Raw genomic sequence first — 27,834 nt, 5'->3', positions numbered from 1 at the left:
TAATACCGGTGAATAAAAGTTTCCACTAAAGAAACATATTTGTTTTCTGGCTTTATGGGCAGTATTCAATGAGAAAAATTATCCGTGTTTTATGGCGAGTTTGTGCTTTTCTCTCAAAAAGCGAACAACCCTATTCAACGTGCACTTCTCGCCGTCTTTGTAAGTGATTTTCGCCGTATCTCTCCGTGTAGCAATTCTCCATCTTTTACACAGAGCAGCCAGCAGGGGGCCGGGAGCCGAGCCGCTCATTAGATATTCATATATTCACTGCACCCGATCATTACATATGCACGATCGGGTGCAGTGAATACCCGGCCCCCTGTTGGCTCTCCCGGGGGGGCAGCCTGTGCTGCCTGGCTCCCGGGGAGCCCACCTCCCCCCACATGCGTTCTGGGGCAAGCAGGGAGACTTCCATCTCCCTGCCTGCCGCCGTCCTCAGGCTCCCTGCAGCATCACCTCATACGCTGGATTGGCTGAGACTCGCGGCGAGTCTCAGTCACATTGAATACTATCTAAAGTGCCGTGGCGGAGAATCTCCAAACATGGAGAATCTCTGCAAAAACACAGCGAGTGCATGGCGAGCGAAAAAAAACGCTAGCCATGCACGAAGAATATTTTCATTGAATACTGCCCTCTGTCTTGTTATTTCATGCCACAGTCTTATCTACCATAGTTCATAGTAACTTCTTTAATTTATATATACAGTGTATGTACATATACAAACGAAGGTGCGGCACTCACGATCAATCAAACAATAAACGATATGCTGCCACAGAGGTTCGATCAGTGTATGTATATGTTAAAAAAGCGGGGGCACTTACCAAAGCAATTTCAAGTCAGCATTTAATATTCATAATCATAGCCTGCCTGCTGTACCTTTGGTCATGTACTTATGTCTTGACAAAGACCCTAAGCGGGTCAAAATGTTACCTATGATGCTTTGATTATGAATAATAAATGCTGATGTAAAACATCCAGAAAGGATATTTGGATAAGGGATACTCAACCTGTATATCTTTATAAAATCACTAGATACAGGTTGCATTGCAGTTTAGCTTCAGCCCAAGCATGGAAAGAGTAAGGGTGCCTGTCATAGACTTCAGGCTATAATTTAAGTTTAAAAAAAAATCCTGCAAACCAAAGAGAAAATCATGCAGCCCAGTGGTGGCACCTTCCTTGCATGAACCTGATGTTAGTCATTGCTGTTATCATGCTGTGATTTTGGGATAACTCTCTCCATGTGTGTGTGAAAAAGAAAAAGTTGCCTAGCAACTGTGTCAAATTTCTACCCAATCTAATGCCCTTGTGCTCCTGCTCTTTTCTTTTTTGCTTTTTATATATATATTTTTTTGGTAGTCACATACAAGTCAGGCATCATTAGTCTTTCAATAAAACCATGTCTAATAATTAACACCAGGAAACACAAACCTGTCATTAATGACGAGTATAGTTATAGCTTGAAAAACAACCTATTGTTCATAAATAAAAATCCATTTAGTCAAATATATTTTGAAATTACCATTACAGATATGTGCAAATATATTAGACTTAAAAATCCAATGTAAAACAAAGGCACACTTTTCTATAAAATTATTTGACACAGTGTTTACAACAATTACGTGTATGATATATTTTGGGCATCATGTTGCACAAATCAGAAAACTGATAGCAGGATAGCACAAATGGCCTAATGGCCCAAATAAGACAATGAAAATAACTTTGATGGCATAAGAAAGATTGAAGAATCAACAAAAACATTAAAGCAATATTTTAAACAATAGTGTATATTTTGGCCTTTCAGAGCGATATTGTTAGTGTTCATACTCAATGTCATTAACGAGGTGCAATCCCACAGGATGTTATTGATGTCCTCCGTTTTCTGTACATGCAGGTCAATTTAACTATTTCATCAATGACTGCATTTTCTGTATGATGTGGGACAGGATGACATCACTGAACAATAACGTTAGTGATATCGTTCAGTGTGTATGCACTATATTATTTGCTGGGCGTTCAAGAGAAATTATTGACGCTATTTCTTATGGAGTGAATTGTCTTGTGTGTACTCAGCATTGAACTAATCAAATTTTATTGAAAATCTCACAAAAGAAGCAATAATGAAGTAATAAACACATTAAGAGGCTAAACAAAACAGACAGTGGGCCTTATTTTGGTTCACTCCTTCTGGCAAATTCCTTCTTAGAAGGACAAAACCATGTGCACTGCAGGGGGGCAGATGTAAAATGTGCAGATACTTAGATTTGGGTGAGTTATTTTGTTTCTGTGCAGGGAAAATACTGACTGCTTTATTTTTAAATATACTGTAGATCTCACTTTGAAGTAAAACCCCACCCAAATCTAACTCTCTCTGCACAAGTAACATCTACCCCACCTGCAGTGCATCTAAGAAGGAATTTGCCAGAAGGAGTGAACCAGAATAAGGCCTAATGTGAGAGTCTAATTTCATTAGTCCTGATCCATTTGTTAGGCGCAAAAAACGTAATTTTTCCCAAAAGTTTTGCTTTGCGCTATTTAAATAGAGACCACTTTTTTTCACCTGAAAAAATTATCTGTTTTTGGGCAAAAATCCTAGGGTGAAATTCAGGTGTTATATCGCACCCGATCTCCCGTCTAAAATAACATATTCAATTTATTTATTTATTTTTTTGAGCATATAGCGCTCTTATGGTCAGGTTTAGCCAAACATTCAGCTCACCAGCCCCGGGGCTAGCGAGCTGAAATCCTGGTAAAAAACAATTGAATACCGCCTATAGAATCCATGAGGGTTGCAATGCGGGCAGTTCAAGGAGGTTCTGCCCCACCCGTCGTACAGCCCCAACCCTGTGCCCTGCGACTTTCACCTCTTCCCAAAGATAAAACAGCACCTTAAGGGTCAAAACTTCAGCTCTGACGATGAGGTGTGAAAGCTGCCGTTCGGTCCTGGTGTTGACAAAAACCACCAGCTTTCTTCTCCAACCGGTTTGCCCAACTTGTCCAGCGTTTGCACACATGCATGGAAAGGGATGGGGACTATGTTGAAAAGTTTATAGTGCAGTACAAAGAGGATAAACTAATTTATCATGTACAAAAAAAGGTATTCAAATATGTTCATAAATAAAAAAAAACTTACAGCCAGGGAGGCATTACTTTTCAATCCAGCCTCGTAGATCGCTCAGCAAGAATGCTCAGCACACAGAGCTGCACAGCAATGTGCCAATGATGTGTGCTGAGTGATAACACTGGCCCTAACTGGCAATGTAACTAGATTTATCCAGCATGCTGGATATTAATCGCCGGGCGATTACGAATCGCCCCATGTGTAGGCTCATAAGGAGCAATTAAGAACTTAAGGGTTTAACAAGAACATCACAGGGGAGGGGGGTTATTACATGATAATAAGGCCAAGAACAAAACCCATATCGAAGGAACAGTAGAAGGACACTTATTTTGGATAAATGGTGAAGCACAGTTAGGGTTGCTAGCAGCTTAATCATTTGTGATCCTGCTAACAGTTTATCTCCTTGCTGATGTCTCTCCTATGTGTCTACTATACTGTACCATTGGGGTCTGCACAAAGTTGCCAAAGGTCAGAGCCTGATTAAAGGTTCCAGTTGCCCTAGGCTAATGCACATGTAGCTCCCCTTGTATCGCTGCTAAACACACGTGTATGGGTGAATGGGTGACTCACCATTCATACTGCCCATGTGCATGTAACAAAGTTTTATACAACTGGCATTTAGGATCTAATGCTTGTAGCAGGTGAAGGAGACTTTGTTTTATGCCCTTGTATCTCATTTATTTGTGCCATGATCCCATCGGACTACAGTGCCATATAACATGCCAGGAAAGTTAAAAGTAATTTGGGCAAGTCGGTTAATTGTGAATTAGTTAAGGTTTCTTTGCCAACTGTATTTCAAACTGTGCATTTCAGCCCTTTTGTTTGCTTCTGACAGATCATTCCATACTCAGTTATTCTTTCCCCAAATATCATATTTGCTTTTAGCATCAGTGAATGAAAACCATGACTTGTATATGAAGGATTCTGTGTCTGCCACAGAGGTGGGCATCGGCCCATACATCACAGCAAAGGGTATCTCTCAAACCAACTTGATCACAACGGTTACTCCTGAAAAAAAGGTTGAAGAAGAGAAAGTTGAGGAGGAAGAAAAGCGCAAGAAAGTAGAAGTAATCACTACAGTTACTACATTACGCCATGATACTAAGGTACTTGTTATTTCTTTTAATGGATTGGTTGTATTTGTTGTAGATTTATATTATTTAAAATGTGTCAGAGACAGCGGCCCTCTGTCATTCTATATACTGTAACTTACTTTAAAGTAGATACGTGCAGGTCCGGATTTAACCGGATCTCAAAACGGGATCTTATTGGCTACCCATCTGTCACATGTTGTGGAGCAAAAAAACAGCATATAACCAATAAGATCCCGTTTTCAGATCTGGGTAAATCCAGACCTGTACATCTCTACTTTAAATATTGAAAATTGTAATAGTGATCTCTCCTGCAATGTATTTGTGTTTCTTGGTTTGCTTTAATCTGCAGTATCTAATTAAATATCAGCAAAATATTTTGGTCAATTGGTATTTTATAATCTAGATATATATATTGTAGTTGGTATAGAATATGCCCAGGGCCGTCTTAACATTAGGAAGGGCCCCTGGGCAACCTAGTTCACTGGATCCCCCCCCCCCCCAATTAGTTTGCCCAGGAGCCCACAGTCACCCCCCCAACCCTCACCTCTCTGGCTCCGTGCGGCAGCCAGTCAGCTTCCGGCGGCCGGGGATCCGATCATCTTCGCTGGGGGATCCGGGCAGCGGGATCAGGGCAGCGGCGGTAGCTAGGAGCCTGCCCTGAAGTGGCAAAGCGCTATTAACTGGCGGGGCGGGAAGCGCTGTTGCATTTGAAAAGACTGGCCAGACGCTGATTGGCTGAATTCAGCCAATCAGCGTTCGGCCAGTCTTTTCAAATGCAGCAGCGCTTCCCGCCCCACCGGCAAATAGCGCTAATGGGAAAGATGGTGGACGGGTGGCGGGGATCCGACCATCCTCGCTGGTAAAGGGGATCAGGGCGGCGGTGGCGGTAGCTAGGAGCCCGAAGCTGCGAAGCACTATTTGTCGGCGGGGGCGGGAAGCGCTGTTGAATTTGAAAAGACTGGCCGGATGCTGATTGGCTGAATTCAGCCAATCAGCATTCAGCCAGTCATTTTAAATGCAGCAGCGCTTCTCGCCCCCCCTGCCGGCAAATAGCGCTTCGCCGCTTCGGGCTCCTAGCTACCGCCACCGATGCCCTGATCCCCCTGCCAGATCACCCAGTGAGGGTGATCAGAACCCCGGCACACGGACCCCCGAAATTAAATTCACTGCTAGCTAGGAGGTGAAGCGCTATTTGCCGGCGGGGTGGGAAGCGCTGTTGCCTTTTCAAAGACTGGCCGGATGCTGATTTTCTGAATTCAGCCAATCAGCGTCCGGCCAGTCTATTCAAATGCAACAGCGCTTCCCGCCCCGCCGGCAAATAGAGCTTCGCCGAATCAGGCTTCTAGCTACCGCCACCGCCCTGATCCCCCTGCCCGGATCCCCCAGCGAGGGTGAGCGGATTCCCGGACCCCGGCCACCATCTTTCCCATTGGGCTGGGCCGGGGGCCCCTAGGTCCTAGGGCCCCCGGGCAACTGCCCATCGTGCCCAATGGGAAAGACGGCACTGAATATGCCGTCATGTATTCTTGGTTATATACTGGGTCCGTGGTATTCAGATGGGGAATCTGTAGTACTTTAGCTGAAATAATAATGCATATCCCATGCTGTAGAAATAATTCATAGGGTTCAATTCAACTGTGACGATGTAGCGCAACATTTCTACACAAAGCAACCCCAGAGAAGTGCATGATAAAGTGGGGAAACTGATCTGGACCCAGTAAAGTGGCAACTGATATAGGAGAACCCTATAGAAGCTGCCACTTGGCATATGGGAAGTATTTGAGTTCCCCAAAGGTGTCAAATTACTGATTTGTGCATTTGAAAAAAAAAATTTGATAAAAAATCAATCCTGTAATTTTAAGAGCAATGAGGGAAATGATACGGTGCTACCATCTTATTCTTCACACTGCTGGAACTACACACCCAGGGCACCTCTACACTTGCAGCCTGGCCATAATACAACCATCTCGCATAGCAAAAGTTCACTGAGGGGGCATATTGTGGTGGGACTAGTGCTATGGAAAGTTTGACATAAAATGTGCATGGTTTTATACTTATCTTTTGCACCTTTTAGGGCTGGTGCACGTGTGCACTGTTGGTGATGACTAATATTAAAATGTGTAGACAGGTAGCAAAATGCATACACCTCTGCTTATTGGGGAAAGAAGCTATAGACAGTGCCGGCACACCAGTGCTTAATGTCCGTCCATCTCTGCCATAGACGTTCTGCATTTATTGGCCTATTTATTGTATAGTAGTGTTAGTGTTTAGGTATACAAATAAATTATGTTATTGCATGGAGCAAGCTCTGATTCCAGGGCTTATAGAAAACAAATAGGATAAGACCAATATAAAATACTGGTAGTAAAACAGAAGTACCATCTTGAAAGACTGCTCTTTCCTAATGCCGGCCAGATGCTGGACATGACATATCACAGCTGGTATTGTACAATTGTTTGAAACCATAGTGATTGGCCCAAAAATAGCATCAGTGCCCTTAGCTATGTGTCCCAGTGGCTGTATTATTGCTGCACTGTATGAAAACAACACATAACACATAATGTTACACTGACTGGATGGAAAACACTGTAAGAGAACATTTTTTTATGCAGATAAAATTGCAATTACATAGAGTATATAGCCATGCTAGATATCATCTTAATGGCATTCCGGTGTGCAGAACATGCATTTATATGGGGAAAATGTTAAAAATTACACATAGAGTATATGAGCTATTTTGACAAATCAAAGAATATTTTGTAATGATAGAAATAATGTATAAAAGGATTATTACAAATCTGCTCTTATTTTGTACACGTATGTTAATTTAATCATTGCCGATTATAACTAAACCAAACAATCCAGCTCTAAGTATGTCTGACTTTGTAGAGCTGTTTTGTATGAGATTTTCTTACTCTGTCCCCATTACCGCCTGGTCCCAACTGTCCCTTTATATACAATGAAGCAATGGAGGCTGATGGAGAGGGAGGTGCAGAGCTTGTTTGCAGTGAGCTTCCAGGCTGCATGAGGGGGTTCAAATAATTGATTCTTTGGGGGGGGGGGGACCAAGTGCTGACGGTAACGGTAAATGCCAGTGGCGCTCAGGGCTATGTTCGGGTTTGTCACAATGTATCCAAAAATATTTTATTTTAAAAAGTGTATTTACAGTAATGTAAATGCTGCTGGGTGGTGGTGGGCGGGGGTCCCTTGTGGCCGATAGTCTAGGCCCATCACCATGTTGTAAAGTAATTATGCTACGTAGACACTCATTTAGCCCCAGGGACTCGTGGGAAAATGTATGCCGAGCATATAGCCCACTCTTACGGAGCTAAGCTCGGCATACATTTCCCCACTGAGTCCATGGGGCTGAATGAGCGTCTACGTAGCATAAATACTGTACAACATGGTGACGGGCCGAGAATGATTGACTGCTGCATATTGTTTTTACAATATGATAAAGTAGTTCTTAGACTATACTGCTGTACTACATTGGAGACCTCACGCGTGCGCATTGGTTTTCAATAGCGACATCTGGTGGATGAACATAAGCAGTAAACTCCCCGGCAAAGCCATACGCCACACTTGCCAGGTTGCGCGATGCTTCACCACACTGCGACACGCCTAAACTGTTTTGGGCCAACCACCATAGGTAGGAGAGATGAGCATGGCTACATCTGTAGGGGCCTAATTCAAGTATACCTAATGTACAACCGGTGTTTCTAAAAAGAGTAGGACTTACCCTGCTGTATATGGCTGCTAGTAACAAGTCTTATCCTGCTGAATAGCCCTGATTATCCTTAAATTCTAAACCTTTATTGTAATGATGACTATTATTGAGAACAGCTTACATAAAATTGCAAACATCTATAGATGTACAGTATATAAATTGTATATCTTCATGTAAAAACAAGTAACGTTTATAGTCACAGATATGAAGTGTTGCATATTAAATTAATCATTGCAGTCTCAGGAAGTAGTTTTGTCACATCTGATTGCAAATAAAGTGTGCATTTCAGCAAAAAAGATGCTGCACCACTCATCGCAGCTCACCAGCTCTGCATTGAGCCTAGGGGTGACATTCTATGGGATGAGAGTTGTGTTCCCATTTTCGCATATTTAATGAGATGCAAAAAACGGCAAAAATAGCAGATTTTGCAGCGAAATCGTGGTTTTACAAAGTGCGATTTTAACTCGCGCCGGAACTCGCATCCAGATGTTTTCCCATTGAAAAGTATACAATGCGCATATTTAATGAGATGCGAATTTGGAAAATGTGTCTTAAATTCGCCAAAAAATCAGACCAGGTTCTGATATGCGAGTTGGCCAGAACCCTGCACAGATCATTGAGATCTGTGCAGGGTTCTGTGGTAAAAAATGTGGGGTTTTTTTTGTCCCCCGTATTTTTGGAACCAGGACCGGTCCAAGAGTCCGGGGCTGGTTTCAGAAATACGGGGGACCCCTACACTTTTTGTCCCCCGTATTTTTGGAACCAGGTCCGGCTCAATGAGCCCGGGGCTGTATATGCTCAGGAGGGGGGACCCCACGCAATTTTTTTTATTTTAATACAAACCCAAAATCGCACATAAGCTCAAATTCGCACATTTTCATGCCGAAAATTCGCCCATTATCGCACTCAGTCGCACTTTTCTTGCCGGAACACGCACCTCATTAGATATGCGAATCCAAGGCAAAAATGCGATAATACTGTACTATACTTGACTGATAAATTAGTTGTTGGGCATTTAAACATGTATTTTTACTTTTGGTGCTGTCTGGAAAAGTTAGGTAATTTGGGATTTCGTGATTTTCAAATTGTTTCAAAATAAATGATGTGGTCTTTTGTTTTACATAGTTGATAACGTGTTGTCTGTACAAATATGCAGCTGCGCTTTATAAATTGTTTAAATAGCAGAAATGTGCTATAACCACAGCAATCAATTAGCTATTCACTAATTAGACTCCTTGGTCTAATTTGCACTATTCTCAGTAAAGCTACAGTAATATGCTCTACGCTCGATAATCTGAATATCTTATTGTTTCTAATATGTTATAGCATATTTGTGCTATTTACCTGGTTTATGACCATAATTCCCAACCTCGGTCCTTGAGGCACACTAACAGTGCAGCTTAATGTTATATCCATGTGTGAGCACACATATACCGCTTTCACATCGGGTCCATCCCAGGAGCAACCCAACATTTGCAAGGTGAAGCTCCCCTTAGCAACCCGTCAATAAGCCGTGTCTCTGATGGTCACACAGGGGGGGCGGAGTGGCGGCGCGGCATCGGGGTGGGGAGGCAGCACTTGGAGCTGACGCTGCATCCTCCCTATAGTGTCAACAGGACCCGGGTTACCCGTTTACACTGACCAGCAATTCGGTATTTTTGTGCGGTGTAGAAGGGGTCGAAATTATGTCAAAATAACTGAGGTATTAATTACGTCACCTGTCCCCAAGTATGGCTATTATAAAAACCTGGACCATTTAGTGTACCTTGAGGGCTGTGGTCGGGTACCCCAGAATTATTATCTAATCATTTTAGATAGCATGCAGATTTATGATGTATTTATTGTTAAACAATGATAAAGATGTGTGGGAAGCACAGTCCCTATTGTTTGTGTTACTAATAATAATGTGTGTGTTAAGTGATATGAAAAGCTGATGTGTGTATTTGCTCCCAAACTCACAAGTAACAAATTGCATCTGCATTTCTTTTTGCACGTCCCTCTTCTGTTGAAGAATGTTAAATACTGTTGAACATATTTATATAAATGAATGTAGCCTTGAATCCTGCATGAACAATGCCTTGCTGATTGTTCTCAGTGAATCCGTTGTTTAGTTGATTAGGAGAGCTAAGAAATTGTTATGCTTTTATGTTATGCAGAATACCATCTAACTAATTGCAGTTTTCTTTTTGTCCTTTTGATCTTACACCTTGTTTGCTGCCTTCAGCCATCTTGTTTTGCAACTGACTCATTTCATTCCCCTCCATCCCCACGGTCTAGCCCCTCCACATCTTCAACACGTTTGCGTAGAAGATGTAAGGAGAATGCTCGTAAATCAGTGGGATGTGAGCCAGTTGCAGGCATGATTCAGATGTCCAATGAGCTTGAGCGGGACTCTGAGCATAAAGGGAGGTTATACCCTGATGAAGACGAGATAGCTATGAGCTATAAGCAGCAAGCTGGCAGAGGCGGGACGCTGTTTTCCTTCTCCTTGCATCTTCCAGACTCATTTCCTTCTCTCCTGGATGACGATGGCTATCTTTCCTTCCCTAACATTTCTGAAGCCAATTTCCTGCCTGCAAGTGTACAGCATTACCTTCCAATCCAGTCGCCTTCCCTCGTACCATGCTTCCTTTTCATCTTCTTCTTTCTGCTCTCTGCCTCTTTCTCTGTGCCATATGCCCTCACACTCTCCTTTCCTTTGGCTATGTGCCTCTGCTACCTGGAGCCCAAGGCGGTCTCCTTGAGTGCCTCAATTGACAATGACCTGAGTGACAGTTCAGATGATGAGGTGTGTACCTCGGCATAGAACACATATCACGTTTAGTGTGTTCAGTGCATTCATTCTAAACAGTGCTAGAGTGCTACCATACTGGTCCAACTTTCAGAGCCTCATTTATGTCTGCTTGCTAATATTTGGAAGTTTTGTCCTTAGGCACAAGGGTTAGGCACAACATATACAAATAATATCTAGATCTTTTTCTCTAGTGCAGGTTTTTATTTGTACTCTTATGAATGAATGGATTGTAGTTATATAATATAGTTCTTTAAAATCAGAAAACAATCTATATACAGTATAGGTACTTATACAGAAAAGTCGTTGTTTTACTATAGAAAGCCTAATGCCGGACAGGTATACAGTGATAGAGTTCATGGTTTTCATACTTGCTCAAATTAAATGCTTCTGGATGATAGGTTGACAGTGACTACATTAACACCATATGGTTGACATGCATTCGGTCGACATGATCAAAGGTCGACAGGCAAATGGTAGACAGTGTCAACAAATTCAAAAGGCAAACATGACAACGGTTGACACACGTTTTTTTTTGCGGGTTTCCAAGTTTTGCTTGATTCACTATCCATGTGGACTACAATTGGGAAAAGTGACCCTGACCCAAGTGAAGCATGCCAGCGAGGGTTCACATTTCCACTCCTGTGCTTAGATAGGGTTGAACATACAAAGTAACCCCCCCCCCCCCACCCAAGGGAAAAAAAAACCCACCTTGACCTTTTTGGTGCCGACCATAGTCATGTTGTTCCTGCCGACCTTACACGCTGTCTACCTTTTACCTCTCAACCATTTCACCCTGTCAACCAATTGTATGACCAAATGGGGTCAACTATTGACTGTCTATTTAGGGGTGTGGATCATTAGGCCGTCAGTGTCTAGTTCAACAGTCAATAGGTCAACCACTGTTGGTCACCACATCAAAAAAGCTGCCATGCATTAGGTCAGCATGGTCAAAAGGTTGACACAATTAAAATGTTGACACTGGAAAATGTTGACATGTGTTTTTTTTCTATTTGTTGTCTATGTCGGCAGATGTCAATATGATCACCGTATGCTCTCACCATGCTTTGGGCACACTTTTATGTTTACTCCCTTTATGCCCACTGGGATGGCAAAGTTAGAACAATTTTTGCTTGTGTCAACCTTGTGACCATATCGACCTTTTCATGTCTTGAACTATTGTGTGTCGACCAATAGTGGTCGACCTAATGTTTGCATGCCCTGTCTAGACAGTGTAGATCTTTTACACACACACCACAAATGTATATATATTATATCATAAAGTAGAGACACATTTCTGTGCACATTATAAATCCATACTGAGGTACTGTATCTCTGATCATCCCATGCTATTGATTATGTTTTTGATCAATAACTTGCATAAAAATGTATATTGATTATAGAAACAATTGAAGCAACATCATTAACAGGAGTAAATGCTGCCAAAACCTGGTGGTAATAGAAAAAGGTTTAACATTCATGTAGGAAAATCAGTTGTAAATTTGTCCTGAATAAAACCAGCAGTTTAGATGAGTTTCCACATAAACGTAGCTTGTGCCTGATCCTTATTATCCATTGTGTATTACATAATGCATGTTCTGTGTCTGCCATGTCTGCATTACATTGGTTATATACATTGTCAAAGCCAAACGTGTTGTGTAAGTCATTCTGTAATCCCAGAGCAGCCCATGCATGACGAGCCGTGCTCAGCTTGTTACAGAATAGTCAGATAATGCAAATGAATGGAACAGATATTTAGTGAAATACACAGCTATTTAACGATTGTTGTGACATAAACGGTAGCCACGAAATCTAGATCTATTTCCCACATCTAAAATAACAGTCTTCCAGAAGTAACTCAGGGTAGTTTAGCATGTTCCCAATTTCTTTTTCGTTGTTGTTCTAATTTGGCTTTTTGGTAATGCAGACAAATTGGGCAGCTAGACAAAAACTGTTACAAATGAGGAGCTGAAAGTCAGGCGGCTGTTATAGTAGTTCTAAGAATATCTTACACCAAAACAAAAAAACAAAAATAGAATGATATAAGAACAGATTATCATTAATATGGGGAATATATTATTTACAGCTAAGCATTTTGAGATCTGTATATACACACATACATACATATATTGTTAAGAATGATGTCCATACGACACACATTACACAAAACTGAATGATCTCACAGAATGTATATGCCTTGCGTATTCCTCAGAATCTGTTCTGTTTGTGTTGTTTTGCTTTTCCTTTTTGTTTGCTATTCTTTGCTACTGTAATCTAGGAGGGGCTGTGGTGGTGTGCTGAGGTGATTACTGTTACATTCTCACAACATGGGTTTATTCTTTGTTCCTGCTTGCATTTTGGAATCTGTATCTTGTAAAACAAAATAGACTGACAGTGAACAGACGGATACAGCAGCTGATGGTGAAACTACTGCCACTGAGGTGTGTAGAATGCAGAGTGTATTCCCAAATGCAGTGATTGTGGTTACAGTTCATTACTCTAGAATTGTTCTCATCTTTTAATGCTCTTGGTGTAGATTTATTTATAAGCAGTTTCTTATATAGCGCACATATATTCCGCAGCGCTTTACAGAGAATATTTAAACACTCACATCAGTCCCTGTCCCAGTGGAGCTTACACTCTATATTCCCTACCACATGTACACGCACAACCAGACATTCTAGGGTAGAAGGAGCCCATACACGGTCCATTTAAACGGATCCGTTTGGGACTTAATTAGCACACATCGGATCGGATCCCTAGTGCATGCAGTGTGCATGCACTGCGATCAGATCCTATGTGTACCTAGTACAAAAAGTATGTGCATCACTTTTTGTACCGTACTATGTGATGCGCGGGAGCGTGCATTGCATAGTACAGTACGGAGCCCTACACAACGGACCGTGTATGGGCTCCTTAAGACATTAACCTACCAGTATATTTTTGGATTGTGGGAGGAAACCGGAGTACCCGGAGGAAACCCACGTAACCCACTACTACTACCCACTGCACTGTCATTTAAACTGTCATATGCTGAAGTTGCACACTTTGAGAGAACATTGCGAAAAATTATATTAACAACAAACTAACACTCCTTTGGGTGTATTCAATCCCGGACGATATTTCCACAAGGCGGACATATTGTCATTATGTAACACCTTCTAGAAGCTGATTGGTTGCTATGGGCAACATCCCTTCTTCAATAGAACTCCCATTTTAGGAAATTTACTCTTGTGAGACTGCAGATTTCGGGGGTATATAATCATGGGCCACGGCTGTCACGCTGGCCAGACAGCCGTGACCCTGTCTCGGTCTGCTCGACCGAGAACAAGCAGGCAGGATTCAATGTCCCACCTGCAGCGGGACCAAAAGGTGGTGTGGCCACGAGCTGCGGCTGGGAAGAGGCGAGCTGCGACCGGAGATCGTCACTTACCGCCCATTCTTGGCAGAACGAGCCCGACTGCTTGTGAAGTTGGGCTCATTTTGCCGAGATACCCTGTTTACTGCTGTCGGGGAAGACAGCATTGAATAGGGTCCCGCAGCCATCTCCCACCGTCGTGAGATGGCTGTGTGTGATTGAATTACTCTTTTTTGTTTTTTTTTATGATGCTAATCCTGTTCTTAAATTGTTATCACCATGACACAAGTTAGATAAATGAGCTTTTCCTTTTTTACAGAATGAAAATGAAATAATGTCAAAATAAAATAATGGCATTGCTTAGTCAGAGGACACCTTGGTACTGCCGTATATAATGTTTATGTTATAAACATGTTACTGTAGCAACCACACATGAGAAAAATGCCTCTGTTCACAATTCACAAACAAAAATAATACAGCACATCCAACACCGTTATTTCATGAGTGGTTTCAGAGTGATGGAAATATGTCTTTGGTTGATTTGTGTTGTATGGGATATTCTTGACTACTTTTTTTTTTTTTTACCCTCGGCACACTTAATATATATATTATGGTCGGCCATGTAGATGGTCAGCCATGTAGATATGACTGGGGAATCTAAAGCTACAAAAAACAACAATTCTATATTTGATATTTTATAATGCTTACAGTCGGATCAAGAAGAAGATGCAGATGCAAAAGCTCAGGTAAACATTGCTTACCAGCCATGATCTGTTTTTTTATATCGTCTAGTGCTCGTCTGGTATATGTGGTGCATCAGTGGAAAATCATCATTGTCCAACATTTTGTGTGTATCTTAATGTTCCCTCTCTTCACTTTTCCAGAATAGTCTCATTAAGCGAATAAAGGGTGAAAATGTATATGTCAAACATAGTAATCTAATGTTAGAGGTTGGTATTGGTACCTACCACTGCATGCATTTGTGTGTTGGATTTTTAGCATGGTCTGAGTGCTCCCCACCTCCTAGTGAACCAAGTGGACTTTCAGTGTTTTCTTTTTCACTTATGCATAGAAAATGTTTTAGTTGGATTTTGAATCTGATTAAAAAAATAAATAAAAAAAAAAACATTTTAGCTGCATACTTTGATGTTGTTTTATTGGTATTCACAATATAAGTTCACACGTTGCAATGGTAGTACTCTTTGAGGTCTCACTCTTCACCAGATTGTGCTGTATTTTTGTGACTCTAGTGACAGCTAGTTATACCTGGTAAGCCTGATACTAACCTATCTTCTTTTCCTTTATCTTTATCACCCTGGCTGGAATACCAAGCAACTTTAGAACAAAGACCTTCAAGCATTACAGACCCTCAAGCATTGTATATGAAACAACGCTAAGGGCAAGGTCTAAAAGAATATCCTTATGTTCATGACAGAGATTTTGTAACTCCTGTCAATAAGACAATTTATGTTGCTTGTTTTTCTTGCTACAAGGGTGCTAAGTAGTATATTTATTTCAATATTTGCGGGGATTTGTTTTTTATTTAGGAGTTTGATAGGAATCAAGAAGATATGATGAAACATCAGACTAATATTAGTGAGCTGAAAAGGACATTTTTGGAAACTTCAACAGACACGGCAGCTGCCAGTGAGTGGGAGAAACGGCTCTCTACCTCCCCAGTCCGACTTTCGGTGAGGCAAGAAGAATCTCCTATGATTGAACCACTTGTGCCTGAAGAGGTCAGTTATTTACTGTGTGTGTGAGTTTGTGTGTCGCTGTGTTGGTCTGTGTGTTTGTGTGTGTGGAGACTGTGGAAAGTGGTTCACTTGGCCGGTAAAACAGGCCAACGGACGGAGGCTGCCAGCAATGATGCAGCCTACTCATAAACACTAGGCGATTTTGAGCTCAAAACACCAAAAGTGAGCTACTTTGAGCTCAGAATTGCCTAGTGTGTATGGGCCTTCAGAGGTAGTTGGCTAAATGTATTAGGGTGTGAGAATCGGAAAGTGAGAATCTTAAAGCAGCAATCATTTACATAGCAAAATTAACCTGGTGTTTCAGTGTAAATGATTGCCGCTTTAAGCAAACGGGAAAACTCTCCCAAAATCTCTCACTTTCTGATTCTCACACCCTGTTACATTTGGCCCAGGGTCCAGTTTAGCCTCACATTTAAAATCTCAGTATCGACATGCTGACATTATCAATGTTGATGTGCAGACTGAATGTCAACTATTATACCACACCCTGTACTACAAATTGTACTAAATGTGCAGCTATAACTTCCTGGTGTCCTTCTGTTATTTTTACATGTGCCTTTATAGCAATATAAAATGCTCCATATATATCCAAATATTAATCTTATGTTGTAACTCAGCTCAGTAATATAAACTAGTTTGTTAAAAAGGGTTGAGTATCCTTTATAAACAGCAGCAGGTTGGATCTCAACCAGGTTTATTTGCGCTTGGTTTACTACTTTTTCCCAGTAATATAAACTGCTGTGAACAATTATATAAAAATGGCATAAATGCACTGAAATACTTATAGATTGAAAAAAGAAAAATGTGTTTTCTTTTTTCAATCTAGAAGTATTTCAGTGCATTTATGCCATTTTTTTAGTAGAAGTTCAGGAAGACCTTTAAGATGCCCATACACTTATCCGATTTGGGCCAATTTCACCCGATCCCAAGAAATAGGCCCAAATCAGATGTGCTTGACATCCCATCCAACCTGATGCACGGTCCCGTGCGCATCGGGTCGGACCTTACAGATTGAACCCATCAGCGGCACATCGTGGGTGCTTTTTAGCTCCCACGATGTGTTGGGTCTGATCAGTAGGTGTGTGCCACAGTGGTGCTTCACCGATCGCAAACACCTATGTGAAAGGGCGTGCAGCGCTGGTGTACAAGCTGCATTGAGCGCCTGGGGGATGTGGGTGCAGGGCGGGCAGTCCGCAGTGTCCGGGCAATGCTGAGCGGTCACTGCAGACAGCGGCAGCAAAATATTTGTAAAAATTTTTCAAAAGAAAGGTTGTCCACTGATTGGCTGAGTGTGCTCTCTGATTTATCCCATGTAAAAAATTACACATCAAGTTCCAAATCGTAAGTGAGTTCTGCCGGGGGAGCTCAGGGGAAATTAGGTCCGGACAAGTTGGCTTTATGTATGGTGGCCTTTACAGTCTTCCTTTAATGGTAACCAGTCATTAACAAAATCAAATAATTAGTATCCTTGCCAAGTGTTTCACAGTGCTGCATCGAATAAATGCAAAGGGTGTGGCGCAGCCTGCAACTCACAGGAAAAAGTATGAATCCAATTCTAAAGCAACCCTTTTAAAATGTATAAATTTTATAATATATTAAAAACAAATGCTAGAGACTTCTGTATATTACACTATGATAGCCAGTCAGGAGATGCATGTATTTTACAGAAAATGTGTCAATGACCTCTATTGCTCCATTCAAGGGTAAACCTGCAGGAATTGCAAGTATATTATACAGCGGAGACATTAACCCATCATTGTTCTGTAACATTCCAAAGAAATATCAGTTCTCTTTTCACATTGAATATTATGTGTCCACAAGGCTATTTATCCCATTCTGTACTGCTATTTAGTATACATTCTGAGTCTGCAGTAAATTAGATGTAATTAATGTTCTTTTTCTGGCTGAATACAGACAAGAAATACATTTTTATCAGTAATCATTTGAAAAGACATGTATGTTTCATTTCAAACAGACCAAAGAAGAAAGAGAAAAAGCAGAAAGACGTGCTTCTTTGGAAAGAACAAGCTATTCTATGTTAGAATCGCAGGTACAAAATGTTTAAATGTGTAAAACCAAAAAATACTTTGTCTACACCCTTTTTTTATTTTAGTATTCGATGGTTGAATTAATTCATGGAATCAGAGTGGACTTATGCAGGAATTTGTTACCACAGAGGGGGGGTATTCAATGTTGACCACTATTTCAGCATTTTGGAAATAATGGGATTTGACTATTCAATCCCGGCTGTTTTCGCAATGGAAAGGGCCAGGATTCGCATTTGCAGATTTGGCTTTTTGAATAGCCAACTCGGTTTTCGCAGAGATAGCCACTAATTTTGGAATTAGCATCCGTTTCCACGGAAAAAGACGAGAATTTGCGGATCAGCGTCTTTTACGACTTTTGGATTGTTTCTGAAAATCAGAAAGAGAAAATGGGAAAAACATTGAATAGATGGAATGCAAATTCAATCTATTTATTCTTTGCGGAAATGGCTGCTATTTCGATATTTTTCCACGGAAGGAAGGGAACACTAAATATCCCCATAATACTCTAATGTAAAATAATGTAAATAATCACATTTAAACCAACAATAATTGATTAAGTATTCCCTCTTATGTTTATTACTTGGTAGAAGAATCTTTAGCTACAAGTTCAGATGGTTTATTTGGATAGGTTCCTAAAACCTGTTATTGTTGTGCTCCAAGCACCTTATTCATAGTAGTGGCATGGCATGAGATGAGATGCAGTGTTGTGCTTAAGCCAACAGTGTCGAATATTGAGGTGAGAAAGTTCAGTCCTGCTATCATCAGACCACAGTGTCTCCATAAGTATGAGCTTTTAAGAACCTACTCTTAAAGGGCAATACTAAGTACCTGGGGTCTTAAATCGTGTCTCCCTTATCAGATGTGGTACATTGTCATATGTTATATTGTACAGAAGCCCCATGTTGGCCTACATTATAAGCTCCCTGTGTGTACAGATACACCATTTGAAAAAATTATTTGAACCATTTTTTCTTTGTACACAGGTAATCCGCAATCACCCGTATGACCTCTGTGGACTAGTGATTGCACAAAGGGTTTTGGTACTTCTTTACTTTCACGGCGCCACTCTAGATAGGACAGATAGGATACTAGATAGGATACGATTTGTATGCGATTTGACATAAGATATCGCATAAGATATAGGATAGGACAGATAGGATACTAGATAGGATACGATTTGTATGCGATTTGACATAAGATATCGCATAAGATATAGGATAAGATTTACTATCCATTTCATTACCCCACTATCCACTAGGGCATGGAGTGAGAATAGAATAGTGTGGCGAGCGCAGCGAGCCACCGAGCCCGAAGCGTGGCGAGCGCAGCGAGCCCCGCGAGGGGACACGGATGTTGTTTGAAAGCAAGTCCCCAATATCGCATGCCATTTGCATGCAATTCCATAAAATACATTCCGTGTCCCCTCGCGGGGCTCGCTGCGCTCGCCACGCTTCGGGCTCGGTGGCTCGCTGCGCTCGCCACACTATTCTATTCTCACTCCACGCCCTAGTGGATAGTGGGGTAATGAAATGGATAGTAAATCTTATCCTATATCTTATGCGATATCTTATGTCAAATCGCATACAAATCGTATCCTATCCTATCTGTCCTATCTGTCCTATCTGTCCTATCTGTCCTATCTGTCCTATCTAGTGGCGCCGTGAAAGTAAAGAAGTACCAGGGTTTTCTTTATTTCACTTGTCACAAATGGGGTCAATAATTAGATATTGTATTATTATCTGTTTTTTTTTTTTTTTTGCTGCAATGCATTAAGAAAAAAAATATAAGGGTTGTTTATATATGATTTTTTTTAAATACTGTATGTTTGTTGGCCAGTGGTAAAAATGTCCAAATAAATCTATTTTGATCCTTGACAGTACAATTTAAAAGATGAAATCGCCTGAATCATTTCTGCAAACACTGTGGGGCCTGAGCCTCAGGTGGGAGTAAAGCAGAAAAGACCAAGACATTTTGTGCCTGGGCAAACCCATTTTGCAATACAGGCACGGGTGATGTAAAATGTGCAGAGATTTAGATATGAGAGAGACATGTTCAAACTTAAAAATAAATGGGAAACTAACAAAGCTGCCCAGCAATTCAAGGCTACATCCAAATGCAGCCAGTATTTACCTTGCATGCAGTCAAATAAATGTATTTCCAAGATGCACAGCTACTTTTTGCTTTACTACCAGATTTATAATCAGGTCCCAGTATATCATTTGAATATTCAATTTTCACTTATTTCTGTTGCTTAATTTTCATGTATTAGATTTGGTGTCTACATTAAGCAATAATTCACATTTGTTATTTTCAATCATTTTTATTTTTGTTTCTCTGTTGAGGTTGGTACTGAATTTTACATGTATGAAACATGGTATGGCATCACTCAGTAGTTGATGCCATGTATACATTACAAACAAATGCTGATTGAATGAGATGGATCCATTTTCCTCAATACAATCTGATTTGGTGTCCTTTCACCAATCTATTGCAATCACCCTAGATTGAATGTCTATTAGATGTAAGTTTGTCTAGCATGTATGCAATTCCCACTGTACACAGTGTTTCAATAGTGTGGCTCCCATTAAATCAAATTGGGAGGTCCTGGACAATGGCCATTTATATACAGGTAATCTATTGTCAGAGCCTCCACTGATAAATAACGTTAACATCTGCCAGCTGCTGGGAGGTAAAACACCCCTCTAAACAAAAGTATTTATAATTTACATATCTCCCATAAAAGGGAACTGCTGATGATAAATAAATAACTAGCAAAATATAAATATAAATATTTTTCCATTTTAATAAACCTTTGCCTGCAGACAATAGATCCAACCATTGGGCCTTATTCGAGTTCACTCTTTCTGACAAAATCCTTCTTAGATGGACAAAACCATGTGCACTGCAGGGGGGCAGATGTAACGTGCAGATAGAAATAGATTTGGTGATTTTTTAGTGATTCTTTGCAGGGTAAATACTGGCTGCTTTATTTTAACACTGCAATATAGATCTCACTTTGAAGTAAAACCCCACCCAAATCTAATTAGATCTGCACAAGTTACATCTGCCCCCCTGCAGTGCACATGGTTTTGTCCATCTAAGAAGGATTTTGTCTGAAAGAGTGAACTCGAATAAGGCCCATTGTGTGGGCTGAACCAATACGCATGAAAATGCAGCAATAGATATGAATTACTAGGTTACATTGGTATATAGTTCAGCCCACAAAATGGCTGACCATAACTGCCCTAGTTATGTGTCATGGTACAATGTATGGTAAATCGGTAAGGCTGTACTCACTGTAAACACAGAGGGTTCTTGCACTGTGTCTAGTGGTGCTAAGTACATACATGAATTAATGCTTAGACATGTACATTGGTTGAACTTGCTGCTCCATTGAACCTGCTGCTGTCATTTGAATTCAAGTAGAATGCTTCTGATTCTTGGATTCTTATTGGTTTTTTCTCCACTAGCCAGGGGACATAGTGAAGAAACTTCAGGAAGCAAGAGCCACCAGTCCTGTGGCTACTTCTCATCAAATCATTATGCAGAAAACTATCCCATCATCCCCAGAGGTTATTTTTTATTCATTTAATCTAGATACAATCCTCCATAGTAACTATAAACCAACCTTTTGTGAATCATACCACAAAATACAGCTAAATAAATATTGAACGAGGATTAGCTAAGAGTCCCTAGTGTATTTCATAGTAGGACTAAATCTGTGCACTATAAATTGTATCAAATAACCTAGATATACACTATACTAGGGGAAGCGGTTGAAAGGTCTACAGTGTCTATGCAGACAGCCAATAGGTTGACACCAAAAGATCGACATGCACTAGGTGGATATGCAATAAGTCGGCATTGACAAAAGGTTGACACAAGTGGTCGCCATGACAATGGTTGAAACATGAAAATGTCAACATGAATTTTTCGCAATATTTTACATTTATTTGGACTTTTTCATACTTTACCATCAACGTGGGCTACAGATGGGAATGGTAAAGTGTGCCGAGTGAAGCATCAGCAAAGCGAAGCACCAGGCCCAAAAAATGTCAAGCGTATACACTAATTGGGGGTCCATGTCAACATATCGACATTGGCACAAAAACAGGGAATACAAGTCGACTTTTTCATGTGTCGACCTTTTCCATGCTGACAGTTTGCTTGGGTCGACCTTTTGACCATGTGAACCTATTTCATATCGATCTTTTGGTGTTGACCTATGGATTATATACCTGGGCACTGTGAAGTGACCTTTCAGTCCACACCCTATTCTAGTACAGCTCCACAAAGTCTGAATCAAGGACTGATGATCCTAATGTAGATTTTATATCTTACATATAGGGCACTGAGGATTGGGTAATTATAGACAAAGTACCCACTAAGGTAGTTGATGGCGAAACAAAAAGCATGATCACCTACAAGGTGACTACTGTGAGCAGTGACAAACCAGCCGGAACATTTAAAACCAGTCCTATTGCAACGCCGAGTCTGGATGCCTTGAAAATGGAAATGAAAGCAAGAGAGGAGGAAAGCAGACAGAAAATGTATACATTAGGAAAGTCTTATGACGCTGTGTCTGGCAGAATTGTGACAATGACAAGTAAAGGTAAAGAAGGCGATAAAGTTTCACTGCCATCGACTGTTGACGAGAGTCGAAAACCACAAAAGGACATTTCTGAGTCTGTGAAAATCACTGCAGTTGCAGGAGAGTATGAGATCCTAGAACCCATTAGTGATGACAAGGGGAAGAAAGTCTCAGAGGGACCAACCATAATGCGAAGAGTCTCAGAGTCACTGGCGACTATTAAAGAATCAGACTCTCAACTGACTAGCCCCATAGAAGACGGTCTGAAAAAGGTCCAGGATGTAGAAATGGGAGTGAAATTGACTGAAGGTGTGATCTCTGAGAAGAGTGCAGGATATACAGATTATGAAATCATTAAAACAGAAGATCCAGGTTGGAAAGATAGGAAGCTTTCTGAATGGCGATATACAAGAGATCAACCGTTTACAATAGCTACTGCTCACTATGTCACTGAATCGTCTGCATCCAAAGTGGTGGTAACAAGTGGCGATGACTTTGTCCCGCATCCTGACAATTTAAAGCATGAATTGCAGGCATCCCCCGCTTCACAATTGCCTTCCTTTCACTTGCGCCTTAGCTTTATGCTGCCAGGCAACTTTTATTTGTTTTATGTTTTTTTTATCAGTGCTGCAACCAAAGCGGGCATTGTAATGCTTTATTACTGAACATAAAAATCCCATAACTGAATATATATTAATGTAGCAGCTTGCCATTTCAATAAAATGTGTGCTTCAGCTAGCAATTTCCCAGATCTAACAGCTATGGGCCCTATTCAACAAAGTCTCTGAAAGCTTTGTGCAAGCAAGGAGACCAGAAACATGTTGTGCAAAGATGTTTCCTATGCCCTGGAGGAGAACAGATTATTGGAGAGGAGAGCAAACCAGTACTCAATTTAGATTATAAATTAAATATTGCCAATTCCCCTTATCCTGAAAATGTTTTCTTATATGTAATTAACTAGCAAGTAAAAAAAAAAAAAAAAATATATATATATATATATATATATATATATATATATATATATATATATATATATATATATATATATATATATATATTGGATGGTTTAACCCTGAAGTCAAACAAATGAAATCCGCACACCAGCTGAATAAATTTTAAAAGAGTGTATTGAGCATCATAGTAGAAAAAAAACACATGGCATCATATTGGCAGACAAAATATGCAAAAAAAGGTCCAGGTATAACTTATCTAGCGTAGCTCCACCAAGGAGACCTGCGACCGGCCATATAGCCCAGATACCCAGGGTATCTGGGCTATATGGCCGGTCGCAGGTCTCCTTGGTGGAGCTACGCTAGATAAGTTATACCTGGACCTTTTTTTGCATATTTTGTCTGCCAATATGATGCCATGTGTTTTTTTTCTACTATGATGCTCAATACACTCTTTTAAAATTTATTCAGCTGGTGTGCGGATTTCATTTGTTTGACTTCAGGGTTAAACCATCCAATATATTATGTCTATGTGACCCTGCACCCTATTAAACGGATTGGGACAGTGTGCGGTTTTTCTGGAATCTATATATATATATATATATATATATATATATATATATATATATATGTGTGTGTATATATACATATATATATATATATATATATATATATATATAGAAAAGTCCAATTAGCGCGCAAGTCCTTGTTCTTTTTATAGCAGGAATGAAAACTGGCTTCTTCCACACAGAATATCACAGCACTTCAGGTCATATGAGACCGGCAGCTTCCTCAAATTACCCTTGCGGGCACCTGGATTCTCAGGTAGTGGATTTTCTAAGAGAAGAAAAGAGGAGCGCTCCAAATAGTGCTTTATCTTTTTTTATTTTTCAGCACAATAAAATATCCGACAGGTACACTTCAAAATAGCATCACGTACCGCAATGAACAGTTAGGCACAACCGCGGGTGATAAACAGCATGAATCAAAGCTGACAAGCAGCAGGATAGCAGGATGACTGGATACAAGTGCTCTCACCACTTTCTCCAACACGGAGTTCAGACCGACGCCAGGCCACGCCCCTACGCGTTTCGTCACGAGGACTTCGTCAGAGGGCTCCGAAGACGAAGTCCTCGTGACGAAACGCGTAGGGGCGTGGCCTGGCGTCGGTCTGAACTCCGTGTTGGAGAAAGTGGTGAGAGCACTTGTATCCAGTCATCCTGCTATCCTGCTGCTTGTCAGCTTTGATTCATGCTGTTTATCACCCGCGGTTGTGCCTAACCGTTCATTGCGGTACGTGATGCTATTTTGAAGTGTACCTGTCGGATATTTTATTGTGCTGAAAAACAAAAAAAGATAAAGCACTATTTGGAGCGCTCCTCTTTTCTTCTCTTAGAAAATATATATATATATATATATATATATATATATATATTTATTTATTTTTACAGTTAGTTATTGTTCTGCTCCTTATATGATTCGTTATAGTTAGAAAATGAAACAAAAGTGAAGCTTGCAGTGTGTTGCATTAGCAGCAATGCACACCACAAGAACTAACAAAGTTCCCGATCGATGGCTGTGGGTCTAATAATGTACATATTTGGCTATAACTGTACAAAGGACTGTTTCTGTTTGCAGTGGTGTTAAATGAATACGACGTCAATACATTTTTTGGAAGTCCATTCTAGAACAACTGGTTGAGTACCACATTGTATATCACTCATAACTCTTCACTACCAAAAAAATATGTAAATTAAAAAACTTTAAATTAGGTTGTTGAATAGGGCCCTCTGCTTTCCAGCTTTTCTTACAGGCTATACTGAGGGGCTGGTTTTATTTTCCTAACCTTTGTCATGTCCTTAACTTTCATGGCTTATTTCCCTGATACCATCATTTGTTGTACAGTTACCCTGTTAATGAGTATTGCTGTGTGTTGAGCATCTCTTCACTCTTTGTCTCTCTCTCAAGACTGACACACTCCTATATTCCTGTGATTTTGCAAGTGCTACAAATGAGTACAGTATTTGCTATATTTTTACATAATTCACAAATAATAATTAACACAATATATCTATTTTGCACCTATCTTTTGGCAGGTGGCTAGTTGCTTTGCCTGTAATTGCCACTCCCCCTCCCCCCTCTCCACCTTCCACTCTCTCTCTTGCTGTTTCAGTTATCTCTCTACAAACCCATAATATAAATATCAAGATATTGTCACAAAAAAGTTCTTATGAAAATCTCAGGTTTGAACAGCAACCTCCTTCACACACCTAGTAGGACATCCAGAGCCAGTGCTAGGGGGTTCAGAGCACCCATACAAATGATACATTTGCTCCCTTCCATAAGTAAGAAAGGAACACAACATTTTTGTAGCCTCACGAGGAAGTGCTGTTGCCACCTAATAGTACAATTAATTTAAATGATGCCACTCAGTAGCACAATCTTATTTACATTATAACATAGTAGTGTATCTTACACTACACAGTAGTGCCTCTTATACACAATTAACACAGTAGTGTCCTTTATGCACATAATGTCCACATTAGTAGTTCCGCTTTCATTTAATGGCCACACTAGAAATACCACTCATAATGCCCACAGTAGTAGTAGTGCAACACATAATCCCCACAGGTAGTAGACAATACATATATGTCCACAGGAGGGGAGGAGAGAGGGGGAGTAGTGTGGCACTTATGCATGAGATCCCCATGGTGGATTGGAGACCATGCAGATTCAAGCTGCCGTCACTGCTGCCTGACATACAGCTTGACAAGTGTAGCGCATATGAAGGAAGGAGCCAGAGGGACCTGACATGGGGAGCCGCACTTCACACTTAGCACAGTGGCGCTTCCCTGCTTTGCATAACTCTGCTGAGTTGGTTTTGCCAGCCTTAAGGACATCTTATGTAACCCCCTGGCTCTTGCGGTATTACACATACACATGCTCACACCTACAAATGGATTGATCCCTATATGCACTATGATTCTTTATTAACCCTTTGAGTGCCAATGTTGTTTTGAAAATGTGCAAAATAGAAATATAAAAATTAAAGCCTCGCTCACATCGACTATATATATATATATTTTTTTAATCTTTGAGTGCCAAGTAAATTTGTCAATATAGGTGTGGAAACTGGCAAGCAAACACTTTTATTTATCATAATGGCCTGTAATGTTTACCTTATATTGAAAATGTAATCTTTGTTACACAACATTTTTTATTTGAATTTATATAACAAATGTGAGTGTCGCTGGCATTTTTAGCGGATATGTTGCACATCTTTCACAGAGATGTCGGCACTCAAAGGGTTAAGTAAACTAATTGACTTCAGATCATTTGCCGGCAAATAACTATATAAATGGGATTTATATTCCTTGACTACGGCCCTGGCATTTTTTAGCGGATATTTTCCACATCTCTCGCAGCAGCGTTGGCACTCAAAGGGTTAATTCACAAATTACCGTAAACTGATAACCATTACTGAATGGCCACATTTCACAACACTCTTTCTCCCTATTATTGTCTACCATCTTTATGTCAAGTGTCTGTTGTTATCCCTGCTGCGTCTCTTTGTCTATTCCCCTGTTTCTGCCTTTTATATGTGTCTCTGTCCTCTCAATATGACTTTTAATTTCTTTGTCTGTTTAGACCAAACAATCCTCTGGTGACAAACTCATGGATGGTTCTGATATCTACAGTTTGTTAGCATCTACGAGAAAGCCATCTGAGTTCATAGAAGGGGTTACAGCTACTTCAGAGAACTGGGCTCAGGTGGCTGATGATTGGATGTGCTTATTAGCTGTTATATAGAACTTGTGCTTGCAATTTGTTTGTGCTTTTAAAAATGTACACAGAGAGAAGAGGCTAACGTGACACTGCCATCTTTGTATCAATGGGCTACAATCACTGCTACACTTAAAACCATTTAGATAGTTTTGTCAAAAATGATACAGATAAAATGTGTCTGACTATATATATGGTGAATATAGCTTCCAGGATAAAATTATGCAGCTTCCTGACTATTTGATGCCATGTAATGGAAATTCTATCGCAAAACATTTTGCATTTAATGGAACATAAAATGAAAAGGAAGGGAAAAATAAAATGCTATATCTGTCAAGCTTTAGTGCTCTGTTTCCACAGTTTATGAATCTACTCAAAACATTTGTAAATATAGATAATGTCACTTCCTCCACTTAATTTGACGGTCCTTTGTTACAAATGTGCAGCTCAAAACTGTACCTTATCATTCATGTTTCGTTGAATGTTTACAGTAGAGACATATTCTACTTGTAGCAGCATACACAGACATACCTTAGCATACTGTATGCAGTTTAATGTAAAGCCCCATTCTATGAGTGTCTGTCCTCCTGCCCACTGCAGCAGTAGAGTTGGCCAGT

The 27,834-nt window shown here is 40.4% G+C and overlaps 1 protein-coding gene across 23 annotated transcripts in view; it reads left to right on the top strand.

The window, feature by feature from the left end:
- Positions 1-27,834, top strand: part of EPB41L3 (erythrocyte membrane protein band 4.1 like 3) — a 262,411-nt gene that overhangs the window by 216,209 nt on the left and 18,368 nt on the right. For 9 of the 23 annotated variants that reach the window (XM_083187591.1, XM_083187582.1, XM_083187590.1 and 6 more), the window contains exons 12-21: positions 4,004-4,224; positions 10,164-10,727; positions 13,118-13,171; positions 14,799-14,834; positions 14,973-15,038; positions 15,636-15,827; positions 17,821-17,895; positions 21,364-21,465; positions 22,241-22,960; positions 27,083-27,205. In XM_083187591.1, the coding sequence (XP_083043717.1) occupies positions 4,004-4,224; positions 10,164-10,727; positions 13,118-13,171; positions 14,799-14,834; positions 14,973-15,038; positions 15,636-15,827; positions 17,821-17,895; positions 21,364-21,465; positions 22,241-22,960; positions 27,083-27,205 (2,153 nt within the window). The remainder of the gene's footprint in view (positions 1-4,003; positions 4,225-10,163; positions 10,728-13,117; positions 13,172-14,798; positions 14,835-14,972; positions 15,039-15,635; positions 15,828-17,820; positions 17,896-21,363; positions 21,466-22,240; positions 22,961-27,082; positions 27,206-27,834) is intronic. The other 14 variants (XM_083187600.1, XM_083187598.1, XM_083187601.1 and 11 more) reach the window with 12 other exon arrangements.

The sequence above is a fragment of the Crinia signifera genome, chromosome 5, assembly GCF_055691185.1.
Source record: "Crinia signifera chromosome 5, ASM5569118v1, whole genome shotgun sequence".
NCBI lineage: Eukaryota > Metazoa > Chordata > Amphibia > Anura > Myobatrachidae > Crinia > Crinia signifera.
This window is presented reverse-complemented; position numbering and strand designations above follow the sequence as displayed.